Here is a 25,515-nt window from a genome sequence, read left to right on the forward strand (position 1 = left end):
AGCCAAAAAATACACTTGTATAATATATATAATAGGACAAATCTGGTTTGATTAACTTCTGACCTTCTGGGTCACTTAAATTCTCCACTAACTTAGACCGAAACTAGAGAAGTAACACTCTGCTTATTTCATAAACATACTGAAAAATGTGTGAAACCATTTTTGTAAACTCCTCATTCATTTATTTATTCATCCAACCAACCAAAATGTATTGACCGTCTTCTATTTTCCAGGGTTGCATAAACAACTAACACATAATCTCTGCCCCAAGGAATTTATTTCTTGAGTTAGAGACAGAGCTGTAAGCCACGAACTATCCAGCAGTGTAATTATAACTTGTTGTTGTTTAGTCACTAAGTCGTGTCTGACTCTTTTGCAACCTCATGGACTGTAGCCCACCAGGCTCCTCTGTCCATGAGATTTCCCAGGCAAGAATACTGGAGTGGGTTGCCATTTCCTTCTCCAGGGGATCTTCCCGACACAGGGATCAAACCAAGTCTTCTGCTTCTCCTGCAGTACAGGCGGATTCTTTACCACTGAGCCCAGTAATTATAACTAATGCAACCCTGTTTGGAAACCCCAAGCACAATTCCTAGTATCTTTTGTCAAGTACTGGTTATAAAGCCTTTGGTTTTCATACGTTCTTACTGGGGCAACCTGCGTCTCTTAGGGAGGGATGTAAAGGGAATTTGGTATTCACATGCTTGGAAGTCGGAGGAGTACAAAGCTATTTTAGAAGGTGCTGTGAAATATAAGAGAAATGGCATCTAGACAAAACTATAGGAACAGGGAAGGTTTAATAGAGAAAGTAAAACCTGAATTTTAAAGAACAAAGTCTGAATTATCTAGGCAGGGACTTCTAGCCTGTGAGAAAATAAATAAATGTCTGTCGTTTAAACAACCCAGTCTGTGGTTCTTTGCTATGGCAACTCTAACAAACTAATACAGTCTCATATGACCAGAAAGAAGAGAGGATGTCAGGGATGGTAGAAACTGAGGCTCGGGGACTTCCCTGGCGGTCCAGTGGTTAAGACTCCGCGCTTCCGACACAGGGGACACGGGTTCGATCCCTGGTGGGAGAACTAAGATCCTACCTTGCACAGAAAAAAAAAAAAAAAGTGAGGCCCAAACGAGTTATCTATAGAAGTGTTAGCTGCCACCATGATTTCTTCTCACTCTCTGTGTGTAGCCTTGGTAGCAGGATCATTCCTGGTGACTCTTCCCTCTACAGAAGCCATCTCTCTCCCTGACTCATATCCAGGGCTGGGTCCTGGGACTTTATACCTTGGGGCAGTTATGCACGAAGAAAAGAACCCAGGACAGCAGACATCCCAGCGGCTGAGGTGCAGGTGTTGCCCCAGCTTCTGACCCTGCCTTGGGCTTCCCAGGTGGCGCTAGTAGTAAAGAATCTGCTTCCTGGTGCAGGAGACGTAAGAGACTCAGGTTCAATTCCTGGGTTGGGAAGATGCCCTGGAGAAGGAAGTGGGAACCCACTCCAGTATTCTTACCTGGAGAAACCATGGACTGAGGAGCCTAGCAGGCTATGGTCCATGGAGGTCAAAAGGAGACAGACACGACTGAAGCGACTTAGCATGCACGCACCCATCCCTTCAATGAAGTCCACTTTGCTTAGGAAATCCAGAGTCATTTCCTGTTTCTGCTAAAGTCCCTGGTTGCAAACAATTTTCATCTCTTTCCTGACAGGAGAATGAGAGTCAGATACCTCTGAACCAATAGGATTGCTGAGTGACACTGAGGAGCAAGTTTACTCTGTTGGTGGTGTTGTTAGACACTAAGTTATGTTGAACTCTTTTGTGACTCCATGGACTGCAGCCTGCCTGGCTCCCCTGTCCATGGGGTTCTCCAGGCAAGAATACTGGAGTGGGTTGCCATTTCCTTCTCCAGGGGATCTTCCCAACAAAGAATCAAACTCATGTCTCCTGCATCGGCAGGCAGATTCTTTACCACTGCTACACCAGGGAAGCCCAAGTTTACTCTGGAAATGATAAATTTGTAAAATGACCAATACCAGCAGTATTATTTTTCCAGCAATACTCAGCCTCGGTGGAAATGTGAGAGTTATAAATGTCATTATCATCCCTGAAGAGTTACTAAGCTAATAAGCAGATAACATAAAGGCAGTTTCTTCTTTTTTAAATAAAATTCACTGAGATATTTTGGATTTATCCATAAGATAGAGGTTTTTTAAAATATTACTTCTGATTTAAACTCCAAAATGTGGTCTTGGAATAATTTATGCCCATATAAAGTTCATAAAATGTTAACACTGATGTTAATACTTTTAGCACTGTACATACATTAAAAACTTACTGTTTCTAGGTTTTTACCTGAGCTGTTGTTGTTGTCCTGTTCAACTTAGTCACGTCCAGCTCTTTTATGACCCTATGGACCATAGCTCACCAGGCTCCTCTCCATGGGATTTCCCAGGCAAGAATACTGGAGTGGGTCATCATTTCCTTCTCCAGGGGATCTTCCCAACCCAGGGATCTAACCATATCTCCTGCATTGGCAGGTGGATTCTTTACCGGAGAGCCACTAGGGAAGCCTTCACTTGAGTTAGAAAAGAGTTACCATTTCATTCTATAAATGGGGAAATTAGGTCAAGAAAAATTACTTTTTCAAGGTTTGACACAGATAAATTTCTTGACATAACTCAATGCCTTTTTATCGTAAACATCCTTATGATCATTATTTATACTTATCAATTCTGTTGGCAAAACTCTCCTGCTAGTATCACCCTATTTGAGCCTCATTCACTTATTTATTTATTCCACAATGATTTCAGTCTTTAAAGGGTGTCTTGGAGATATACTACAGGCTGAGGATACAGCAATTAATTACCAAGTCTAATTAATTACTATGATTATTGAGAGTGTTCTCTGCCCTGATTTCAATTACAGACAAGTAAACAGATGATTCTGGTATGGTGGGGACAATTCTGTGATGGAATTTGGGAAATTCCTAAATGGAATTCCCAAGCAAGCACACATGAGGTGGTCTAAAACTAAAATGGGTCGGGAGGGCATCTGGACTTAAAACAACTTTACAAAAAGAGAGGACATAAAATGCTTTGTTCCATTTCACAGATGAAGAACCAGGGTTCAGAAACATCAAGTGGCATACAGCCAATAAGAATTAAGTGACTGAGTTAAGACTGGCAGCTCTTACCCCTTATCCTTCCACTGCACAATGGTATCATCACCAAAATCATTACTGTCCATCCATCATAATCATCATCACTGTAAGAAATTAATATGATATATATAGCCCACAAGGCTTCCCAGGTAGCTCAGCTGGTAAAGAATCCACCTGCAATGCTGGAGACTCCAGTTCGATTCCTGGGTCAGGAAATTTCCCTGGAGAAGGGACAGGCTAGCCACTCCAGTATTCTTGGGCTTCCCTGGTGGCTCAGATGGTAAAGAATCTGCCTGTGATGCAGGAGACCTGTGTTCAGTCCCTGGGTTGGGGAGATCCCCTGGAGGAGGGCATGGCAACCCACTCCAATATTCTTGCCTGGAGAATCCCCATGGACAAAGGAGCCTGGAGGGCTACAGTCCCTGGGGTTGCAAAAAGTCGGACACGACTGAACAACTAAGCACAGCATATAGCCCACAGCTTCAGTTCGTATCAAGAAGAGAGGGTAAACTTGCGTCAAAACACCGCTGAATAATACAGACACATTGCCTATTAAAAACTGTAGGGTTTCACATAGGTTCACAGGTTGCTATATTTTAAGTGATGAGAGCCAGTGTGTCTGCAAAGGGCAGGTTTCCTGGAGGGAATAAATACTGAGGAATTTTTAAAGAAGAAACAGAGAATCATGTGGCAGAGAGAAGGGAAAGGGATTAAAGATGGAAGGGTCACCTCAGGTGGCTCCCTAGAGGAGCTGACAAGGTGTGGCCACGGCACGGTCCCCCACAACAGGCATATGGGCCGAGGGGTAGCACTGGATATTCCTAGGCAGTGGTGAAACCATCAGTGAGACCTGACACCTCTAAGAGGCCCTGTGAATTTCTTCACACATAGACTTCTTCTGACTATATGAGAAAACGAAGTAGGAAGTACAGAGGTTAAAGAGTAGTATGAATGATCATTCAGGAAAGAAACAGAAAACTTTGTTTGAATCATAAGGTTCATCCGAGAAAATTCTTAAGTAACTAAACTGTTGAGAGTCTATTGTATTTTTTATGGTCACAGATTATGACCTTTTCTTCTCCTTTCTTAGAAAATGTTCTGTTTCTAGTATTATTCTAAAAGCATTTCTTTTAATTTTCTTGTTTTTTGGTCTACTCCTCCTGTGAGAGCCCCTTGAATTTTAAGCATTTTGCTCTTTCCTTGAAACTGGGATTATCTTTCTTAGTTTATTAATAACATGAGGATTCTGAATCTCTCTGTATAAGTGATAACTGCCAAAATGCTGTTTTGGCTCTTAAAACCTTCAAATTTAATTTACATTTTGGAACAATTACTACTACAGACTACACTTTACAGATTATTAACCATTCCAAACATTCTGATCCAACCCATTAGATCCCAAAGTCCTTTGCTTCCGAGAAAACTGACTTCCCACTGTGGATGTCTGAGCAGCCTTTAAAACGCCCAAACCAAACTCTGAACTCTCATAGAAGCTGGGTAAAGGATAAGGGCTAAGAAAAGCATTGTCATCCAACCACCTTTCTGCTTTTTTGTACAAGCTTCGGATGAAACACAGTCACTCAATAAAGTCCTTCTGTTTCTCTCTCCATCCCTCCCGTTCTCTCTGCCCATTTGCCTAGAGAGGGGAACCCTAAACCTTTTGGAACCCTGCCAGTGGCACCAAAAGAATCTCTTGACTATTTTCCCAGGGAATTCCTGCCTTAAATGTCAGCAGAGTACAACTCACCAGCCAAAGCAGGGTCGGCCTGGACCTGAATCAAGGAAAGAGCACCGGCTATCACTAACGGGAAAACTTGGACTGAAGGGGTGATGGGGGAGGGGCAGCGATAGAGCGGAAGGGTCCACACCGGTGCAAAGACCCAGGGTTTGTCAGTTTCACCTCACCGAGAAAGGGAGGCAAGTCAAACTTTCTTTGATTCCTTTATGTTTTTTGATTGCTATCTTTATTTTTCTCTTTGGGTGGTGCGCCATATTTCCAGCAACCACTCTGCCTTACTGTAACAATAATAAGGTAACACCTCTTTCCACTGAAGTCCTGTGTTGTGGTGCCTGTGCCTGTGGTTGCCCTGCTGCTGCTGTTGTTTTGTTTGTTTTTAATGAACTTGCTGATACATAAGTGCTCTGCAGGGATTCCTATCGCTGAGATTCATGAAAAGGAAGATGAGATTTGTGAGTTGCTACTGAGTCTTGTCCCTGCCAGCCTGGAGACACTTCCTATCTGATCCTGAGGCCTTGCTGGCGTTTTTAGTATGTTTGTGTTAGTCTTCTATCTCTGAACACATGAAGAAATACTAAAAGTTCTGAGGGCCAGGGTGGGGAAAGGGGTCTACAAATCCCACAGATATACATCAGCACCCAAGCATAACAACATGATGTAAGAGATTAAAAATTAGGAACAAAGTGCATTCATCCACTAGTTTTTGTCAAGTACTTGTAATTTACATTTATCATGCCTTCATTTTTTTCATATGTTACTGACCCACAACTTCACAAAGCTATTTAACTAAAAACTCACAAGTTTGCTTGACATACAAGACTGATTTTAAATCAATGTCCCAGGTTACCATCCTTTTCCTAAAGGTAAGAAAGTCAAGAAAACTTCATCAATAAATTGTTATTCCATCTTTAAATGAATTTAGGCCTTTTTAAGGTTACCAGTGGGGAAAAAAAATTTAGATTTCAAATCTTTGGTTCTAGTCCTAAGCCAGTTCAAAACAGGTCAACTTAGAGGCTATTACTTATATTCACCAGGGCTCCCACCTCATACTTTTTGCACGATCATAAGTCCAATACAGCTGATTTCTTTCATTATTGTATCCTGTATGCATTGCCATAAACAGTCCTATTGGAAGTTTCTATCCCTAGTTTAAAGAAAAGCCAGGGAAGTAGGTAGACTGAATGTAGCATAGGAAGGTCAATATTACCATCTCAAATATAGAAAGGATAATAAAGAATATCTGAAAAGAAAAACTACCTCCAGGAAGTGAAGGGTTAATCCCTGGTCAATTCTGAACCTCTCTGCTGAGAGTACTAATAAGTGTGAGTTGATGCCAATTAGGGTGGCCCTTCCCTTGATGGGAACAGCCATCGCTTAGGAACTGGACTGTCAACACATTCTACCAGGGCAGTGATCAGCCAGCCAGAAGAAAGGGAAAGGGTCTGAGAAACTGTGGTAACCAAGTTCTGTTGGCACTTTGTAAAATGGTGCCGGGAACTGCCACCACCATGGAGTGAATGCTAATGAGCCGAGTGCAATTTACAAAGAGTGGACCTGAAAAATGTCCCCCCTGCTGACCAGCAGCCCTAGAGAATGCCACATTTGGTAGGTTTCTGTGGCTAGCACCACAGGCCTCATTCTCAAGGAAGAACTTAAACCTCGCAACACTGTTTCTTGGACTCAAAGACCTCACAAGCACTTCTGACCCAATGTCCAAATCAAAGTTTTCAAATTAAAAAAAAAAAAAAGAACATTTTGCACCTTTAAAAAATCTCATTCAAAAATCTGAATAGTAAACAGCTGTAACAATCAACAGGAAATAATTTTTGTTGTTGTTGTTCTTTTTTTAATTGGAGGATAATTGTTTTACAATACTGTGTTATATGACCCAGCAATCCCAGTACTGGGCATATACCCTAAGAAAACCATAACTGAAAGAGGCACCTGTACCCCAATCTTCATGGAAGCACTTTTTACAATAGCTATAGGACATGGAGAAGAAAATGGCAACCCACTCCAATATTCTTGCCTGGAAAATCCCATGGACGGAGGAGCCTGGCAGGCTACAGTCCCTGGGGTTGCAAAAAGTCGGACACGACTGAGCAACTTCACAACCAACTTCGCAGTAGGACATGGAAGCAACCTAGATGTCCATCAACAGATGAATAGATACAGAAATTGTCGCACATATATACAATGGAATATTACTCAGCTATATAAAAAAAAGAATGCATTCTAGTCAGTCCTAATAAGGTGGATGAACAGGAAATATTTTAAGTGTTCTTTGCAGATTGCCATAAATTCTCTGTTGCCCTCTTACCAGAGTTTGTTCTGACTTGCATGTGTTTTCAAAGGCTGAAACCCCTGATGAACAGCCATCAGTATGCAGCCACATTCTTAAAGGATATAAATTCAATCTTTGTTATCTGAGAATGCTGGAAACAGAAATAAAGAGCTCCTCTGAAATTCACACTCAAAATTGTAATCCCTCTTTCTCATGAGAGCTTTTCAACCATTCCCAGTTCTCAAGTATCCAAAAGAGACAAGAAAACAAGAAATTGTAACCATGATGTGAAACCATAACTGTTTTCTTCTCTCTCCTGTATTTCTTTCTTGCCACAGTCCATTCTGGGGGAAAAGAGGAAGCTCCTATGTGAAATGAGATGGTAGGTAGAGAAGCAGGGCGGGGATAAAGAGGGTCCCATAGTGAGTTATTATCACAGGTCTAGTTGCCAGTATGATGATCATTATACTATTAAAAAGTAACTAATTAAAATAATGTAATTATAAAATAAAAGAGGGCCATAAATGTACCAGTGATGACAGAGTGCCCTGTATCAAGGATGATGATTATTTCAGTCCTAGGTACCTGTGGTCCATTTTAAGAAAGAAAAAAATGAGATGGTAATGCAGGCACTAACTGTCAGACCTTCCAGAGCTCACCAAACTCTTTAGCCGGGCCTGCCTCACCGGCACACAACCTGTGCATTTAGAAGGGTCCCGTACTTCCTTTCATATCCTACTGCTGCAAACTGGAAATTCTTAATAATTTTTCAACAAGGAGTCCTGCATTCACTTTTCACTGGACCCCACAAATGGTGCAGTCAAGTCAGTCCTGTCCTTGGGTTTCTAGATATTAAATTTACTTCTAGTTCCCACCTCACTGGAAAAGACTTTAATGCTGGGAAAGATTGAAGGCAAAAGGAGACACGGGCAGCAGTGCATGAGATGGTTAGATAGCATCACCAAATCCACAGACGTGAATTTGAGCAAACTTGGGGAGATAATGGAAGACAGACGAGCCTGGCATCCTGCAGTCCATGGGGTCACAAAGAGTCAGACACGATTTAGTGACTGAACAACAAGAAGCAGCTAGTTCCCAATAATTTTGTGCCACCCAACGTTTATCTGTTTAAAATTTGCTACTTCTTACCAACAATTGTTAACGTAACAGTCAGGTGAGACTCTAAGGCAGTCCTATATCCTGTTACTCAAATCAGTGCTGCACAGGCTCCAAGGGACCTGAAGTGATCTGCAGTACTTTAAAAACTGCTTCTGTGAGCAAAAACTTCGCATAGAACCCACTGGCTATGTCGCCACTCAAAAACAAATGCACCGAAGCCTGAATCTCATTCCGTTCATCTCAACTGCTGGATAATGCAAATCCATGCTCTTAATAGTCGCCCAAATTCGACTGCACACAGAACAACAACAACAAAATTTCTCAGCAGTTCCCTGTGGTGGGAGGATTTCAAATAAAGATTTGGGGAAAGCCTCATTTTCAAGGATTAGGTGAGCCAGCATTTTGTGTTCCTGAAATGTCCTGTGTCTATAACGATCAGGTAGAGAAAGTCATTTCAAGTTCAAATATAACTTGGCGATTGCCACATGGTGCCGAATCTTTCCACCCCTAAGACTTCAAAAACCCAATCAGACAAGTGGCCGTAATCTGACTCCCGGCGCACTGGGAGCCTTGGGGCTGGCAATGTGAGCGCTGCACTCTGGCCGGGGGAGGCATGAGTGACAGACCCGCAGCGAGGCGGTGGGGGTAAGTCCTTCTTTGCCTTAAGGGAACAATGCTGAGGCTCGGATGAAAGATGAAACTCGGGACTCTTTTATTACAGATACGTGTGCTGCTCAGGCAGAATCTAGAAGGAAACTCTAGGGCAGGTGGTTCTTCCAGGGCTGGGTATGGGCATACTCATAAGAGAGGCAGAGAGAGGGCAGAAGAAAAAGGGGGATGATTTACAGCAAAAATCCTCCATATATTGGAGACCTATAGCCCAAGAAAATGCCTCTATGGAGTCTATGGAGGTAAATCTATCATCTAGTATTTTTCATCAGAAAAATCACTTATCTAGGGGCTCAGCTGTCCAGAAGTGGATCAGGCTGGGGGTTCGGCTAGTAAGTAATGTTGTCGGGCTCTCTATAACCCGGTCACATCAACAAACCCCCTTTGTTCTGGAGCAAAAGGGGAAAAAGCACAACAAATGGTATTGATGCATTTCCAGGGAGTGTGAACAGGGAAGGGAACACTGACCGGTAGATAACTCAGAGGGGCTGCGAAAGAGCTGAGCTGAGCGCTTGTCAAGACAGAGGTATGTATGTGCCGCCAGGGGACCCTGGGGTTCACAGCCCTCTGAAGTTGGTCATTCTGCCCCGGAAAGAGATCAGATTCTGCGGATTTTCAAAGAAAACTAAAGGCATGCTCAAGGTGTCTGTTTGTTTACTTCAGAGGTTGGAGGGGGGTTGTTTTTATTCCTCTGGCTGATGAAGTCTTGAAGCTGAAAGAGCAACTGAGCTTCTGAGATTGGGTCTCTGAGAAGGTGCAGAAAATGAGCAGGGAAGGTGAGGGAGAGGGTGCAGGGAGGAGGCGGCCTGTCCCCAGGGCATGCCTCTCCCTGGGCTCCCTGTGTGGCTGCTGAATGGGACCTGCCGAGTCCTGCCCACCTGGCTGCCTTAGCTTCCTGCCTCTCCCTTTTTTCCCACTAAATCTGGCCACAGAGGACCAGCCCCTGACATAGCACCTAGCCCTCTGCCATCCTGGCTACAGCCGTGGGCTGCTGGTAAGTTCTAAAGCCACTTTTGAAACTTCTTTTTTCAATTTGTGAATTTCTCCCCCTTTGGGATATTGTCATTTCTCCCCCAGGGCACCCTCGCTGGCTGCCTCGCTCCAAGCACTGTTTTGGTCTCTTTATTTTCTCTTTCTCTAGGGAGTGTGATGTCAGTGTCCTCCCAGCTGGGGTTTCTCCTAATTGCATGATTTGCTTAGAGCTGTTCACTGGGATAGGGGATGCTCCAGACAGACGGAGCTGGCTGGTCCCCTTCTGGAGCCACCTAGGCTTGGGCAGAAAATGGGTTTCGCTTTCCAGCCCTGTAGCAAAGCCCCATGTCAAACCAGGGGCTGAGTCAAGATCCTAAAGGTCAAGGCAGGGTTCCCCTGGCGCTTATAGGCACAGTTCTCACCCACTGGCTCAACCAGACTAGGATCCTGGGGACTCGATGGGGGAGGGAAGCGCCCATGCTCAGAAGAACTGCGATAACTCTAATCTGTTAAAATACCTGGCTTTCTTGCCTGCCTTTGGGTGTGTTAAGTTGCTTCGGTCGTTTCCGACTCTTTGCAACACCATGGACCGTAGCCCATCAGGCTCCTCTGTCCATGGGATTCTCTAGGCAAGAATACTGGAGTGGGTTGCTGTGCCCTTCTCCAAGGGATCTTCCCAATCCAAGGATGGAACCCAAGTCTCCTGTATTAGCAGGTGGGTTCTTTACCACTAGCGCCACCTGGGAAGCCCACCTTCTCGCATTACCCTTTTCATAGTCCCCTGGGATGAGTCTCACTAAATGCTTTCCACATTCCATCACTCTCTCCTACCCCATCACAGACCAAGGATAAGGGCAAATGTCTTGAAAAACGGGGTCACTGGGATGATTGTCCCCCAAGAGGAATCCTAGTCATGTCTTGCCATTAATATCCTCAAAGCGCATCCCTTCTCAGCTGTGAAGATCCCAAGGTATTAGCAGGGAAACAGTGGAGGAAGAGAGGGTCCTCCTTCCCAAAGGCTGCCTTGCTGCTCCCCCCAGCCTTCACGTCCCTCCCCACCAATCCTCCCCACCCACTCAAGGCACAGCAAGCTCCCGCAGAAGAGGTACCGGCAGATTTAGAGAATGCCGTCAAGAAGACACTAGAGAAAAACCGCTTTCCAGAGCCTCCTGCTTTGAGGCCTATGGTCTTCCTGACCACCTTCCCCTCGCCCAGCGGCCTTCCGCCCCTCTCCCCAAGTCGCTGTCCCTCGCAGTTGGCGGCTAGGGTGCCGGGGGTGCTGCCCGCACACGCTGGCCTCCAGGATCCCTCTGGGAGGATTTTATCAGAGGTGAACATCAAGGGATGGGGAGTCAAGCCCAAGAAGGGACAGTCCCTCAACCCTGCAGAAGTACCGCAGAGGCCAGAATGCACTTCTAATCTATCCCCCGTGTCGGACGAGATGCCTGGGACCCAGGGGTGGGTGGGCTTCCCGGAGCCGCCCCGCCCGGGCGCTCCTGGTCCCGGGCGGCCTGCGCTGGACCTCCGGACCAGGCGGGCTCTAGGACTTCTCCCCACGCTGGCCGGGAGAGCACGGCAGCATCCTCGTCCCAGTTCTGGGTCCCAGCTCTGCTGTGCAAGTCCCCACTGCCCGTATCAGTCAAAAGACATTCTCAAAAGATAGCCTTCCTGGCTTCCTCACAGAACACCCCTTCATCAGAGTCTCCACTGGAGGAGAGAAGGGACAGTCAGCTCTCAAAATCCATTTCCAGAATGCCATTTGAACCAGAAAGTGCAAAACTGGAAAAGACCTCTCTTTCTTATGGCCGTAGGTTCCAAATAGAAATGACGTGTAAAAAGTACATTGAAAATGTAAAAAGTTGCTCAGAGGGAATTAACTACAAGGTAAATATACTTAATTCTTTAAGGAACTTGATCCAGATATTTTCCTTTCTAGGGACAATTCAGATAATTTTTCAGTGAAACTGGATGATCTTTGGATATTAAATCAAAGGGGATCAGAATGACAATCTCTTGATTATTAATTAAGGAGATAATTAAGTAGCTAAGGAGATTTTCCCGAAGCATCCTTTCTTTGTATGCAGATGACCTTGAGGGAGGCTTTATATGCAAATAAACTTTGGTGGGAGGTGCCCCACAATAGGCAAGACTGAGGGCCTGCTGCTGCTGTTTGGTGGCTCAGTTGTGTCAGACTCTTTGAGACCCCATGGACTGTAGCCCGCCAGGCTCCTCTGTCCATGGAATTTCCCAGGCAAGAACACTGGAGTGGGTTGTCACTTCCCTCTCCACAGGATCGTCATGACCCAGGGATCGAACCCACATCTCCTGCATTGGCAGGCAGATTCTTTACCACTGAGCCACCTGGGAGCCCGAGGGCCTGGCCATCATCTCAGGAGACTCTGATTCAGTAGCTTCTGATGCCAATTTTGCTTTTTCTTTTCAGTAAGTGTGGACCTTTGTGTACAAGAGAGAGTATCATGGTGGCCTTCAAAGGGGTCTGGACACAAACTTTCTGGAAGGCAGTCACTGCGGAATTTCTGGCCATGCTTATTTTTGTCCTGCTCAGCCTGGGATCCACCATCAACTGGGGTGGAGCAGAAAAGCCACTACCTGTCGACATGGTTCTCATCTCCCTCTGCTTTGGACTCAGCATCGCGACTATGGTCCAGTGCTTTGGCCACATCAGTGGTGGCCACATCAACCCCGCTGTGACGGTGGCCATGGTGTGCACCAGGAGGATTAGCATCGCCAAGTCTGTCTTCTACATTGCAGCTCAGTGCCTGGGCGCCATCATTGGAGCCGGAATTCTCTACCTGGTCACGCCTCCCAGTGTGGTGGGGGGCCTTGGAGTCACCACGGTACCATCTTTAGCTGTTGTTTTCAGTCTCGGACTCCAGGCAGCTTATATGGAGTGCTAAATGACACCCTGGTGACCTTAGAGTCTTTCCTAAAATTGCTAATTTATTCCCAGGGGTTGTCTGATAACTCTTAATAGGGGTGCAAACTGATTCCAGCCACACTGAATATATCATATAGAGTCATTATTTGCTGTTGAATGACTTGAATAGCACTAAGTCTGGGCAGCACAAAAATTGTGTTGGGTTCTTTTTTCCTCTTTCTCTCCATCCCAGTGACTGCATTGACTATATATATAACATAAGACATTTTTATTACAATTATTTGTTGGTTCACTAGCAGAAGGAACAGTTTTATTTGTTACCATGAACATGAGGTTTAAAACATCAAGGGTCACACTCAAAAAAATGAATTGGCATTTGATCCTGGTTTTGTTCTTAGCTGATTAAGTATATCATTTGTTAGCTCAGCACAGGCGTTGATTAAAAAACCACACACAGTTAAATTTTAATTGAAGTATATATTAATTAATTTAAACCTAATTAATAAATTTAATCTTTGCCTTATAAAATTACAAGACTCTCAAGAAACTCTTTTATAACTTAAGTGCAGCAGTAGCATATTTTGCTTTCTTTGTAGAGAAGAACATTCAGCACAAACTCCCACTTGGTCATTATAAGATTAATTAATTATCTGTGCTGGCCCAAAATAAGTATTTATTTTTGAGGGGGGAGATGCATCTCTCAATCAGGGGTGGAACAGAAGACTCAAACTGACCATCAGTTTTTATAGGAATAAAATGTGCCTTTCACAATGATATGTTATCACAGAAAAGGTTCTCTTGTCAATTCAGATGGAGTATTTTTCTGTCTCCAGGTTCACAGAAATCTTAGCGCTGGACACGGTCTCCTGGTGGAGTTGATAATCACATTTCAGTTGGTGTTTACTATTTTTGCCAGCTGTGATTCCAAACGGACTGATGTCACCGGTTCCATAGCTTTAGCCATTGGGATCTCTGTTGCAATTGGACATTTATTTGCAGTAAGTTTCCAAGTTCCCTTAAATAACGGATCCACGTTGTTTAGCCTCACCCTTCAGCTGGCCTGAAGATGTTGCGTTTCACAGCTGTAGTTCTTTAGTATCCAGCCTCTTCTGTCCATTTTAGGTTATTGTTTTGCTAACTTTGTGATGAGAATGTTGCTAAGGCTGCTAACCTTCCTCTAACTGACTTGGCCAACAGTGACATAATACCATGAAGGCTACCTGTTAGTAGCCCTGTTTCAGCAATGTCTGAAGTTGTGTTCTTTTCCCCTGTAGATCAATTACACTGGTGCCAGCATGAACCCCGCCCGATCCTTTGGACCTGCAGTTATCATGGGAAATTGGGAGAACCACTGGGTAACCATCATGTTCATTGTTCCTATTTTCCTAAAGTTGAGGACAATGAGCCATAGAGCTTTTTTTCCCATTATTTTGCTCACTAGTTTCTCTTTCACCCAACTGTAACCCCACCACCACCACTTTATTACATCTTTCATTAAGACTAGGGACAGACTGGGACAGATTTTATCTGCTGTAAAACATTTCGTATCTCTTTTGAGCCTTTAGTGATAGTCTTTTTTTTTTTTAACCGCTGCTCTGCACACTGTATTCTGATAGACTTTGGCAGAATATATTGTATATGGAGGTTGCCTGGCTGTAACAAATTAAAATCAGGGTGGTGAAGTGAATATGATGTTTAAATAATTGAAAGTAAACCCTTCCCAGCAATGACACATAATATGCTTGCGAAACAATAAAAAGAAGAAAAAGAGAAATGCTTAAAAGCACGTAGCAAAAATATTTACCCTTCTTGTTTACAAAAGCATGAACCCAATTAACAGTATAGGAGCTGGGAGCATGTGAACTGCAGATGGTGAGGAATGGATAGTGCCAGAGCTTATGCTATTATCACCATATCCATAGCTGGAAAAATAAGTGACTTTCAGGAAAGACACAATTCTCACACCTCATGCCTACCCTACTTAATGTGGGGGCAGTGCTTCTAGAGAGCAGCGGTATCCATTGATACCACAGTCGATTTCTTTTCAATTGTTTCTTACCAAAAAGAAATGTAAATCCCTTAAATGAATAATGTGACAGTTCTGAAGATCTTTTACATACTGACTTACAACAACCAATAAAAATAGGTGTATATAAGCCAGCTTCAAATGGGGCTAACTTTTATCTTCATGTATATGTTGTGAATGCTCTTTTACACCTTTTATTTTTAATTCACGAATGTAATGTTTTTTGTTTTATTGCTGTATAGTTGATACACAATTCTGTGTTAGTTTCAGGTGTACAGCAAAGTGATTTAGTTATACACACAAATGTATGAATGTATATATATATTCTTTTTCGATTCTTTTCTGTGATAGATGTCGCTTATGTTTTAATGTCATGCATACAGGGGTTATTAACCCAGTCACATGCATTCATCCGTGATCTATGTTGCAAATGAGAAGAAACTGCCCCACTGCTATGTGCTTTCACTTCTAAGAAAAGTGTACCAAGTCTTTATGAGTAATCTATCCCATTAAATAAAAGCATGAACATCAGTGATCAAAAGCAAGGATTTGGACCCGGCCATGAAAAAGCTTAGTCAGCAATACTATCCATGCAATTGGTCATTTTGCCACTGAAATTCCCATGTGTGTCTCTAAGGACTTGCCACATTAACAGGAATGGAAACGCAGTATATAGATCTCAGGGCTTCCCAGGTGGCACTAGTGGTAAGCCACCTGCCAATTTGGGAGATGCAAGAGACACCGGTTCGATCCCTGGGTCGAGACGATCCCCTGGAGGAGGAAATGGCAACCCACTCGAGTATTCTTGCCTAGAGAATCCCATGGACAGAGGAGCCTGGTGTCATGGGGTCACAAAGAGTTGGACACAACTGAGCAACGGAACACAGTATATAGATCTTATGATAAAAGTACAACTTTTAGTTCAACTTATACACTCAAACAATTTTTCTATTTGAAATTTAGAAAAATGAAAAATTTTAATCCATGAGGACTTTAAAATGTAGATGAAAACATGTGTTTTTATTAATTATTTGAGTTGTGATACACTAGTTAAAATTTGAGTGGCAAAAAAAAATCCTTAGCTTGTTGACTGAATCTAAGGTTCCCCTTGTTGCTATAACACTTAATCCTACTGAAAACTAATGTCCGTTTTGTAACAATGGTTGTGTAAAATTAACAATTAAAGTATATCTGTAAATAGGTAGACTGATAGATGAAAATAGCAAGATATTAATGATGAATTTTGCGTGTGGTATAATAATATTTTTTAGTCTTCTTTTCTGGATTTTCTGGATTTTTAGCAGTAAAAATTCTTTACCTTTATGAATTTTAAAAGTTAAGGGGCATTATAACTTTGGAAATAGCAACTTGAAACTGAGATTTGTTTTGAGAGCATGCAGCCAGATGTCTTCTGAATAAGTGTTTTGAAGGAACTGTAATTATTTAGCAGTCCTTTGTCTCTCTTGTGGAATTTGGAGCTTATGGAATAGAGCATACCAAATGAGATCTTACCAAAGGAATGTAGCACAAAGACATTTAGAGGAGGGCTCTCATTTCCCCTTTGAAAGGGCATTAAGAAGGTCAACTCTGACATGATTTCTTTCATGTTCAAGATAAGGAACTTGGTTCTTGCAGCCACTTTGTCAACAATTTCCCTGTAAAGTGTATGTGTTCCGCTTCAGCTTAAGTTTGAATTTTCTTTAGACTGTGCAATGAGGGTGCTAAATGAATTTAATTTCCACAGAGTGTTTTAACCCAGAAGTATTCATCTGATTTTTTTTTTCCAAATGAGAGAAGTGTAGCATGTGTGTGTGTATCTGTGCTAAGCTCTTCAGTCGTGTCCAACTCTTCACGACCCCATTGACTGTAGCCCACCAGGCTTCTCTGTCCATGGGCTTCTCCAGGAAAGAATACTGGAGTGGGTTTCCATTCCCTTCTCCAGGGGATCGTCCTGACCCAGAGAACGAACTCCTGTCTCTTATGTCTCCTGCATTGGCAGGCAGGTTCTTTACCATTAGCGAGTATAATAGAAAACAGCATAATGGTTCGAAAGAGCTTTGAAATCAGACAGACCTGAAATCCCAGCTCAACCACTTGTTAAGCATAAATTTTTAAGCAAGCTTCTTACCCTCTCTGCATATCCATTTTCATACCCATAAAATGGGATAATAATAATATCTATCTCAAAGATCAGTTAGAATAAAATGAGTTAATACAAGTTAAGCACTGAATACAGCCAGCCCAGAGAAAGTACTCAATAAACAGTGTTTGGCATGCTGCAGTCCGTGGGGTCACAAAGAGTCGGACACAACTTAGTGACTGAACAACTGTTGCTCAAGTCCATCTGCTGAATGAACGTCTAATGCTCCACAATCTGAAAGTGAAAATCTTAGTTTCTCAGTCTTGTCTGATTCTTTGCAACCCCATGGACTGTAACCTAGCTACCAAGCTCCTCCTCTTGCCTGGAATTCTCCAGGCAAGAATACTGAAGTGGGTAGCCATTCCCTTCTCCAGGGAGTCTTCCTGAGCCAGGTCTCTCGCATTGCAGGCAGATTTTTACTGTCTGAGATCCTATAGTCTACATGTACTCTAAAGCAAATGTTAGAGTTTATCCAATCTCAAAACTTAGTTTATTCTAGACACATAACTAATATGATAGAAACTTCTAGTTATTGAATTAAAATCCTATGGGATGGCAAATCCTCTACTCACCATCATCCATAAACTCAGCACAGATTTTTCCACCAAGTCATCAGTATAAGAACCATGAGGATAAATGCACTCTGCAAGAAGATCAATGGACAAACCTTGAGGTTTTCTCTTAAAACAAATCACCAAATTTCAGAGAAAAAAAACATGTAACATAAGGAAAGTGACTTATAGCCAGCCTAGACCCATACATCTTTAAATTGTCTAGGAAACATGGAAAGGAGCAAGTTACTATGAAACTGGAACTCTTAAGTACTTTACAAGTATTATTTCAATTTAATCCTGACAACGGTGAGGTGTGTATTATTATTATTCCTGTTTTGCACCTGATGGAATTAAGTGTTCATGAGGTTATGTAATGGATGCAAGCAGTCACAAAATTGCTAAGCGGTAGACCTCAGATGCCATTTATCATGCTGTACTGAATAATTAAAGCCCCAAGTGGTACGATCTGTACCATGATTGTGATTATGTAGAAAACCAATATAAGATGGCAATATTAAGAAAACAAGTATTGATACTTTCCAGAAAATTTTTTCTCTATTTTAGTTAAATAAGTTTTAGTGTCTTTTTAATTTATAGTACCACCAAAGAGGACCTATCTTTCAGGATTATCTGACAATGGAAAGAACATAATGAAAGCAGGAAAAGAAAAGAGGAAACAGTCTTCTTATTTTCTGTTCAAAATGTTATTTAGTAATATATGGATCTCAGACGTAGATTTAACGTGCTTTCTTATTTTGTTTCCAAGGGTCTCTTTTTATGCATGCCATATTTGCTCTCAATTTAAATCAGCAAAGTTCTATATTCATGCATTGTTCAGAGAAATAGTTTTACTCTACTTACGCTCTATAACTCTTCCATCTTTCTCCCAGATATATTGGGTTGGACCAATCATAGGAGCTGTCCTTGCTGGTGGTCTCTATGAGTATGTCTTCTGTCCAGATGTTGAACTCAAACGTCGATTTAAAGAAGCCTTCAGCAAAGCTGCCCAGCAAACAAAAGGGAGCTACATGGAGGTGGAGGACAACAGGAGTCAGGTAGAGACCGACGACTTGATTCTAAAACCCGGAGTGGTGCACGTGATCGACATTGACCGGGGGGAGGAGAAGAAAGGGAAAGACCCATCTGGAGAGGTGTTGTCTTCAGTATGACTAGCAGGCAGCACTGAAAGCAGACAAGAGCCCTTAGAACTGTCCTCAGATCTCCTTCCACCCATTAAGGAAACAGATTTGTTATAAATTAGACATGTGCAGGTTTGTTGTTTCATGTCATATTACTCAGTCTAGACAGTAAATATTTCATTATTTACCAAGGAGGACTGGAAGAAACCTATCATGAATTTCAAATCTAAAAAAAAAAAATCTTTTTGAAGTATCCCCAAAGCAAATGTGTATCTAGTTTATCTATTTGACATTAATTGATAATCAATTTAAAATGCTATCAAGATTTTGTTAAGGCTTGCCTGACATACCTATCACACAGACATAACCTATCAGCTTATTTCCTCTTCCTTGTAACTGGTATTGCCAATCCTCATCTGAGTATTTATTCTTTTAAATCCAGTTTGTCAATGGCAAAATGCAGAGTATGTCACAGAGTCTTGCACATTCGAGAGAGAAAATATAACAAACTCTTTTACATGCAATCCCTTATGTTTAAACTACCTCGGCAAATGAATATTAATGAGTCATTGCTAATGAGTTGTTTTCATTTATATTTCAAATACCCAACTTTCAACCCAAACTCAGTTCATAATATTTCTTCCTCCTCCTCACTGTCTCTAGGGTAAATATGGATCTAAAGCCCAGAAATTTGAATAATGTTCATAAAATTCTTTATGTTTATTCACCTAATAAAACATCTACATCATAAGGTACCTATTGAGACTCAGGACAAACAGACCTGAAAAATTATACGGGGGTGGGTGGAAACTTCCCATCATACAAAAATCCTGTGGAAAAAGGCAATCTGTAGGGTGGTTTCAGATGATCTGTTTTCAGTGCATGTCCTCAAATACACCACATGAGTTTAACAATCTAAACTTGTAACCACTTAACCATTTGCTTATTTTTTTTTAATTTATTGGCAAAACTGGGTTTTTTTTTTGTTTGTTTGTAATTTTGGTTAACTGTACTTAAACATTAGCTGAGACATATTTTTGATAACAAGAACATAACTAGTTGAGTTCTGAGTTTTTGTTAATTATTAAGCTCTGCTCATTCTAGAAGGTGTACACACTGGTCCTGCCAGCCCCAATCGCTGCTACCCTCCCACTTCTCATGACATTTATTGATAATCTTCACTGTGCCTTTGTTGATCATCTTCATTATACACGTAATGATATTTTAATGAACTAAAATGCACGAAGGACAAGAACAACAAGACTGCAAAATAAAAGGGTGAGGACATCAAAATCCTCTGTATTCCAAGCTGACTAGATGACAGTCTTTCGTTTGTAGAGATACTGTATGTAACCCAATGTGGTTTTTAAGAATTTTCATTATTGACTCATTTGTTTGTCAAAATAACTTGGGTTGCTTTTTTTTTTTTTTTCCTGTACTGCTTTGCCTTATGTCGGTAAAATTGTCTCTAGAAATGCCAGTTGCTGTCATCTAAACCCCAGTCTGTTCTAGCCTTTGTTTTAGACAAAGAGCTGCAAAAGTCGATTTCACTGAACAAAAGCTAATAGTAAAGCAAAAACCTATCACTGCAAAGAGTGGCTTGTAAATAGCTGATAATCAAGGGCTTTCTTCTCCCACACACAGTTCCAACTGCGTGTCACTTTTCAGTGTTAATGGCAGTTGTGTGTCTGTTGCAGTGAGATAATGGACCACTATTAAATCTGATTCTCTTCGGTGCTAGGAAAGGAATGCATAAGGTTCCAAGAGAGACATCACACCAGGGGAGTCCCCAGAAGTCCCACTGTCATCTTTTTGGCAGGTGCCTAAATCCCAGGTCCCTTTGGTGGCCGTCCACACCCTCCATCACTGAGGCACGCTGCTTCCTGCTTGGGACAGCATCTATAGGAACTAGGGTGTATTTCTAAGGATGGTTTATGCCCATCTTTTCATGTTTGCTCAATATATCATTAAAGGCTTAAAACTGGGAGTGGTTTAGCTCAAAAGATAATGCTATCAACCATAGGCAAACATGCCAGTTCAAAAATAAGTTAGGTTAGCAAGGGAAAGGGTCTTCCCTGGTGGCTCAGATGATAAAGAATCTGATTGCAATGGAGGAGACACAGGTTTGATCCCTGGGTCAGGAAGATCCCTTGGAGAAGAGAATGGCAACCCACTCCAGTATTCTGGCCTGGAGAATTCCATGGACAGAGGAGCCTGGCTGCAAAGAGTTGGACACAACTAAGCAACTAACACACACATCAAGGGAAAAAAGGAAACATTTTGAATACACTTAATGTTTACTGGTATAGGATCATTTTTATTCAGCCATATGGTTTACTTCTTATACAGTCAATTTTACACTTACTTCCAGTTAGAGCATTTGATAAGCTATCACTGGAAAAAAAAAAAACCCTCATGAATTATATTTTGGTCATTTGTTTTCCAGCAACAAGCAGAGTACCTGGCACATAGTAGGTATTCAAAACAAGTGTGTTAGTTGAGAAAATATATATATACATTTCATTTGTGATTTAAGGATATAAATAATTTTCTTTTCATCTTTATTTTGTTCAATATTTTATAGAAGCATGAGTTCAAGGAGTACTAAGGGAAGGCCATATAAATGTAAAAACCATCGAATATATTTTTGCCTTCTACTATTTTAGGGGCATGCAGCGAATGAAAGCTTCTGCACTTTCCTTTCCCCGCATATGAGACAACATATTTTGTATTTCACTCAAGGCTCTACCAGTAAAAAGTAATGAAATTGTACCTTTCTAATGACATCTATGCAGCAGGGGTCTTTTGCCTTGTGGATGACACCAAATTATCCAAGTGTATTAAGAGACTGGGGCTTTTTCCTTTAATCCCTTCTTATTAATGAAGTGCATCGTGCTGCTCCCAGGAGAGTGCTGCTGACAGATATACAGAAAAGAGATCAGAGAGAAAAAACTGGAAGGACATAAATGAATTATACCCAGCCAGGAAACGATGCCAGCCGCCTCTTCCCTAAGGAAAAGTACAACAAGCGCCCCCCGCCCCAATTGTAAGGTGGTCCCTACATCGCAAATGTATATAGTTTGCCAAAGGAGTACAAAGGGTAAGAGTTATTTTTTAAGTTTCCAGGGCTTTCTTTAAAATTGGGGGTCCAGAGTTTGAAAGTATGTTTTCATTGTAGAAGATGACATTTTCTTCAAAGAGTTCTCAACTTTTATACTGGAAGGAAGTATTTTCTGGTATCTAAATAGTTGCTTAAATGTAACATTCTTACACTTCATTTCTGCCATTTGATGTTTTTCCTATATTCTTGTATTTTCCCCCTTTTGATCCTTTTACTGATGCAGTTGGTAGGTGCTGGCTCAGTCTTGAAGATTTTACAAGATTAGAAGTATTTTGCTAACACGCTTCCCTGGTGGCTCAGATGGTAAAGAATCCGCCTGCATTGCGGAAGGCCTGGGTTCGATCCCTGGGCTGGGAAGATCCCCTGGAGGAGGGCATGGCAATCCACTCCAGTATTCTTGCTTGGAGAATCCCATGGACAGAGGAGCCTGGTGGGCTACAGTCCCTGGGGTTGCAAAGAGTCAGACACGACTGAGCAACTAAGCACAGCACCCAGCACATGACGGAATTAAGCCATCTAATTATTAGAGGTCTGATTCTAGATAGCACAGAATATTCTTCTTAGACCATGAAACCAGGCAACTCACTTACTGATTTAAACTCCATAATGAACCAAAATATTCCAAAATAGAATAGCACATTCAAATACTAGAATTGATCCCAGTGAAGCTCTCTGTTGCAGCCTGTTGACACTGTTTCCACATGCTGTGAACATGTGACAGATAAATTGCCTTTGTGACAGCTAAGAATGACAACGCGAGCCTAACAGACCAACTTATCAGACAAGAGAAAGCTGATATAAACTCTCATCATAAGCACTATAGAATATGCAAACTCAGGCTATTTGATACCTGAAAGTCATTCTGTCTTTCCCAATACGTTGATGGCATCAAAATTATTAGAAAAGTGTGTTTACTCTCTGGAAAGTGTAATGTAACACTCTCTTTACCCCAAATTGTGTACATTTGCATTGCTTTCATAGTACTTTACAGATCACTCCAAAACAGCTGTAACTTTTGAAACCCTCTTCCCTAAAATACATGCAAGATATTTAATCCAGGGCTTTAAAACTGTGGCTGCTCACTTTGTCAAATGACAATAACCTATGAAAATACAGATCAAATAAATGTTATGCAACATGTACGATTAACATTAAACTTTAAAGCAGTTATAGCATTACCTATGCATGTTAAAACTCAAGAGCTAAAAAATACACTGAATTTATATAACCCATCAGAATGTCTTTCTAGATTCTCTTCAGGATTAATTAAATAAACATGCAATTTATAAAACTATATAAACAATTGTTTATCACTTTTATGACTCAAATCACAATAAAATTGTAATTCATGATAAACTGGTGAGAATAAACTGAACATATGGTTATATTCACAATTATTCATTAACTGAAATGTTATTCCAGTGTTAGAGCTAATGTTAAGGAGATTGAAACTGTAATGTCTAATATTTGGAATAATCTATTAAAGTGTTAGCACTGTGGTTGATTTCCATGAATTATGTTGATCTCATATTACTAAGCTTGTGCAAATAAAGTGTTTAATATTTTAAAAGGTAAGCATTGTGTTTGATGATTTTGAAAATTCATCCACAGCTTTTGCTCATTTCATCTTGAAGCATCATTGAGAAGGACCGGGAGGTTTAGATATTTGAGTACAATCAACACCAAATGAAATGGTTGTGGAATCCATATAATAAAATATATTTCTGAGAGCCTACAGAGTACACAGTATGTTAGGTCCTCATATAGACAGTGAAAATGTTTTTGTGGGCTTAATTCTAAATGTTCACATCTGTGCAAAACAGACCATTGAATATCAGCTATCATTATAGAGAGTCAAAGAGTGAAGACTTAAACAACTGTGACTCAAATGAGGCTGGTATTGCAAAATAGACGATCCATCCTCAGGGCATTTGGCAAATTCTGCCTACCCAGATGGATAACGTAGCCTCAGTGAGTATCAGTTTACTCCCTTGGGTTCTCGGTTGGAACCTCTCAATTTTGAGAGGTTACAGACCTTCAGGGAAGGATTGAGGACAATCATTTATGTAACATGCAACCCATCGGAAGAGTGGTGAATGCTGCCTTTAAGAGCCAGGTGGATGTGAACCTCTTATTGCATTTGTCACATTGTAGTGAAATCATTTGTGTAGGTTTCTGTCTCTCCTACTAGGTTTTAAACTCCTTAAGGGCTAAGACTATGTCTTATTCTCAGCACTGAGAATTAGGCTTGACATTTCTCTCAATAAATGCTTGTTGCATAAATGAATAAATAACTTAAAGAATATCTCAATCATTAGGAAATACCACAAAGCACTATACCTTGATCTAGTTGGTTTTTACTGTATAGGTGTGTGCAAAATATTTGAATGCATATAGTTCCAGTTAGGAGTCCAAAATTAGCTCAAACACTAAAGAAAAGAAAAGGGAAAAATGCACTTTAGAAAGAATAAAACACTAACTGGATTTCTAAAATGTATACCTAATGTGTAAGCAACGAGACATGTTTTAATTGCTATATTTATATGATGGCCAGATGTTAGATGAAATTTAGCTCTATGAGTATTTCAGCAAGAAAAGTATTTTAACAAGCATGGGAAGCTAGAAAATAAATGTCAGCTCGATTTTAGATAATTATGCTGCTTGGAAAATGTCCAAAGCAGTATGTCACCTGAATTAATTCTTAATATTTTTTAGTTTTTTTCTACATCTTCATTCCTTGGGTTTCAAGAAGACATTAAAGACCCCTAAAAGCTAGTTGAGTTCTGCTGCCTCCACATGTTCAGAGGTCTCTGAGAAACCATGAGCATAATGTTTGCAACCTCTGAGCACAGAATAGTGATAGCACATAGCTAGTGCTCAACAAGGGGTTCCCTGGTGATTCAGACAGTAAAGAATCTGCCTGCAATGTGGGAGTCCTGGGTTCAATCCCTGGGTTGGGAAGATCTTCCGGAAGAGGGCATGCCAACCCACTCCAGTATTCTTGCCTGGAGAATCCCCATGGACAGAGGAACATGGCAGGCTACAGTCCATGGGGTCACAAAAGAGTCAGACATGACTGAGTGGCTAAGCACAGCCCCCAGCACAGTGCTCGGTAAATGCAAGATGGATGATTGGATGGAAAGATGGAGGGGTGGATGGATAGATGGATGAATGGATGGATGAGTGAAAGAAACTCTCCAGTCTGGAAGAAGTAAGTTAATCTGAGAATAGATGGAAATCAGAGCCTGTATGCCTTCTTCCTTTAAAAAAATATTGGCCAAGGATCAAAATGGTAGAGGAGAAATGCACAGATTAGAATAACTATCAATTATGAGCATACATGGGGTGTCCGATTTTCTAAATATTGGTCTCAATCTGTCACTCTTCAAAACTCATTGTGGGGCAAGCATTACTATCTTTCCCATTTCCCAAGATGAGCGTCAAAGAGATTAAGCAAACTACTCAGAATTGTACCTAGTGCTAAAGCAAAACCAGGAACTCACATCCCTATTAATCCCAATCCCTCATGTTGTTTCCCTAAGTCACACAAAGTTCTCTCTTCCATCCATCAGCCTAATTTCCCATCAGCCATCAAGTGGCAAGAAACACCTTCTCCACACTAGGGGGAATCTTTATATACAGCATCAGTGAGGGATAATAAGTTAAGTACTATAGATCTGGAGTACCTATTACAAATC

General features: G+C 41.4%; 1 protein-coding gene across 3 annotated transcripts; it reads left to right on the top strand.

Moving 5' to 3' along the window:
* Positions 1 to 8,817: 8,817 nt before the first annotated feature.
* Positions 8,818 to 23,392, top strand: AQP4 (aquaporin 4). 3 transcript variants are annotated; one of them, XM_061399696.1, is made up of 5 exons: positions 8,818 to 8,942; positions 12,382 to 12,796; positions 13,671 to 13,835; positions 14,112 to 14,192; positions 18,448 to 23,392. In XM_061399696.1, the coding sequence occupies exons 1-5, from the start codon at positions 8,911 to 8,913 to the stop codon at positions 18,724 to 18,726; spliced, it is 972 nt and encodes a 323-aa protein (XP_061255680.1). In that variant the 5' UTR covers positions 8,818 to 8,910; the 3' UTR covers positions 18,727 to 23,392. The 3 variants fall into 3 exon arrangements, with proteins under 3 accessions (XP_061255680.1, XP_061255682.1, XP_061255681.1); XM_061399698.1 differs by lacking the exon at positions 8,818 to 8,942 and adding an exon at positions 9,307 to 9,492; XM_061399697.1 differs by lacking the exon at positions 8,818 to 8,942 and adding an exon at positions 9,652 to 9,960.
* Positions 23,393 to 25,515: the final 2,123 nt, after the last annotated feature.

This window comes from Bos javanicus, chromosome 24, assembly GCF_032452875.1.
Source record: "Bos javanicus breed banteng chromosome 24, ARS-OSU_banteng_1.0, whole genome shotgun sequence".
NCBI classification, from domain to species: domain Eukaryota; kingdom Metazoa; phylum Chordata; class Mammalia; order Artiodactyla; family Bovidae; genus Bos; species Bos javanicus.

Bases quoted from the DNA above. Each gene is read 5' to 3' on its own strand.
- AQP4 (XM_061399696.1), top strand. From the start codon at position 8,911: ATGAGTGACAGACCCGCAGCGAGGCGGTGGGG. The intron at 12,797-13,670 runs GTACCATCTTTA...TTCTGTCTCCAG, and splicing joins GGGGCCTTGGAGTCACCACG to GTTCACAGAAATCTTAGCGC. The intron at 13,836-14,111 runs GTAAGTTTCCAA...TTTCCCCTGTAG, and splicing joins CAATTGGACATTTATTTGCA to ATCAATTACACTGGTGCCAG.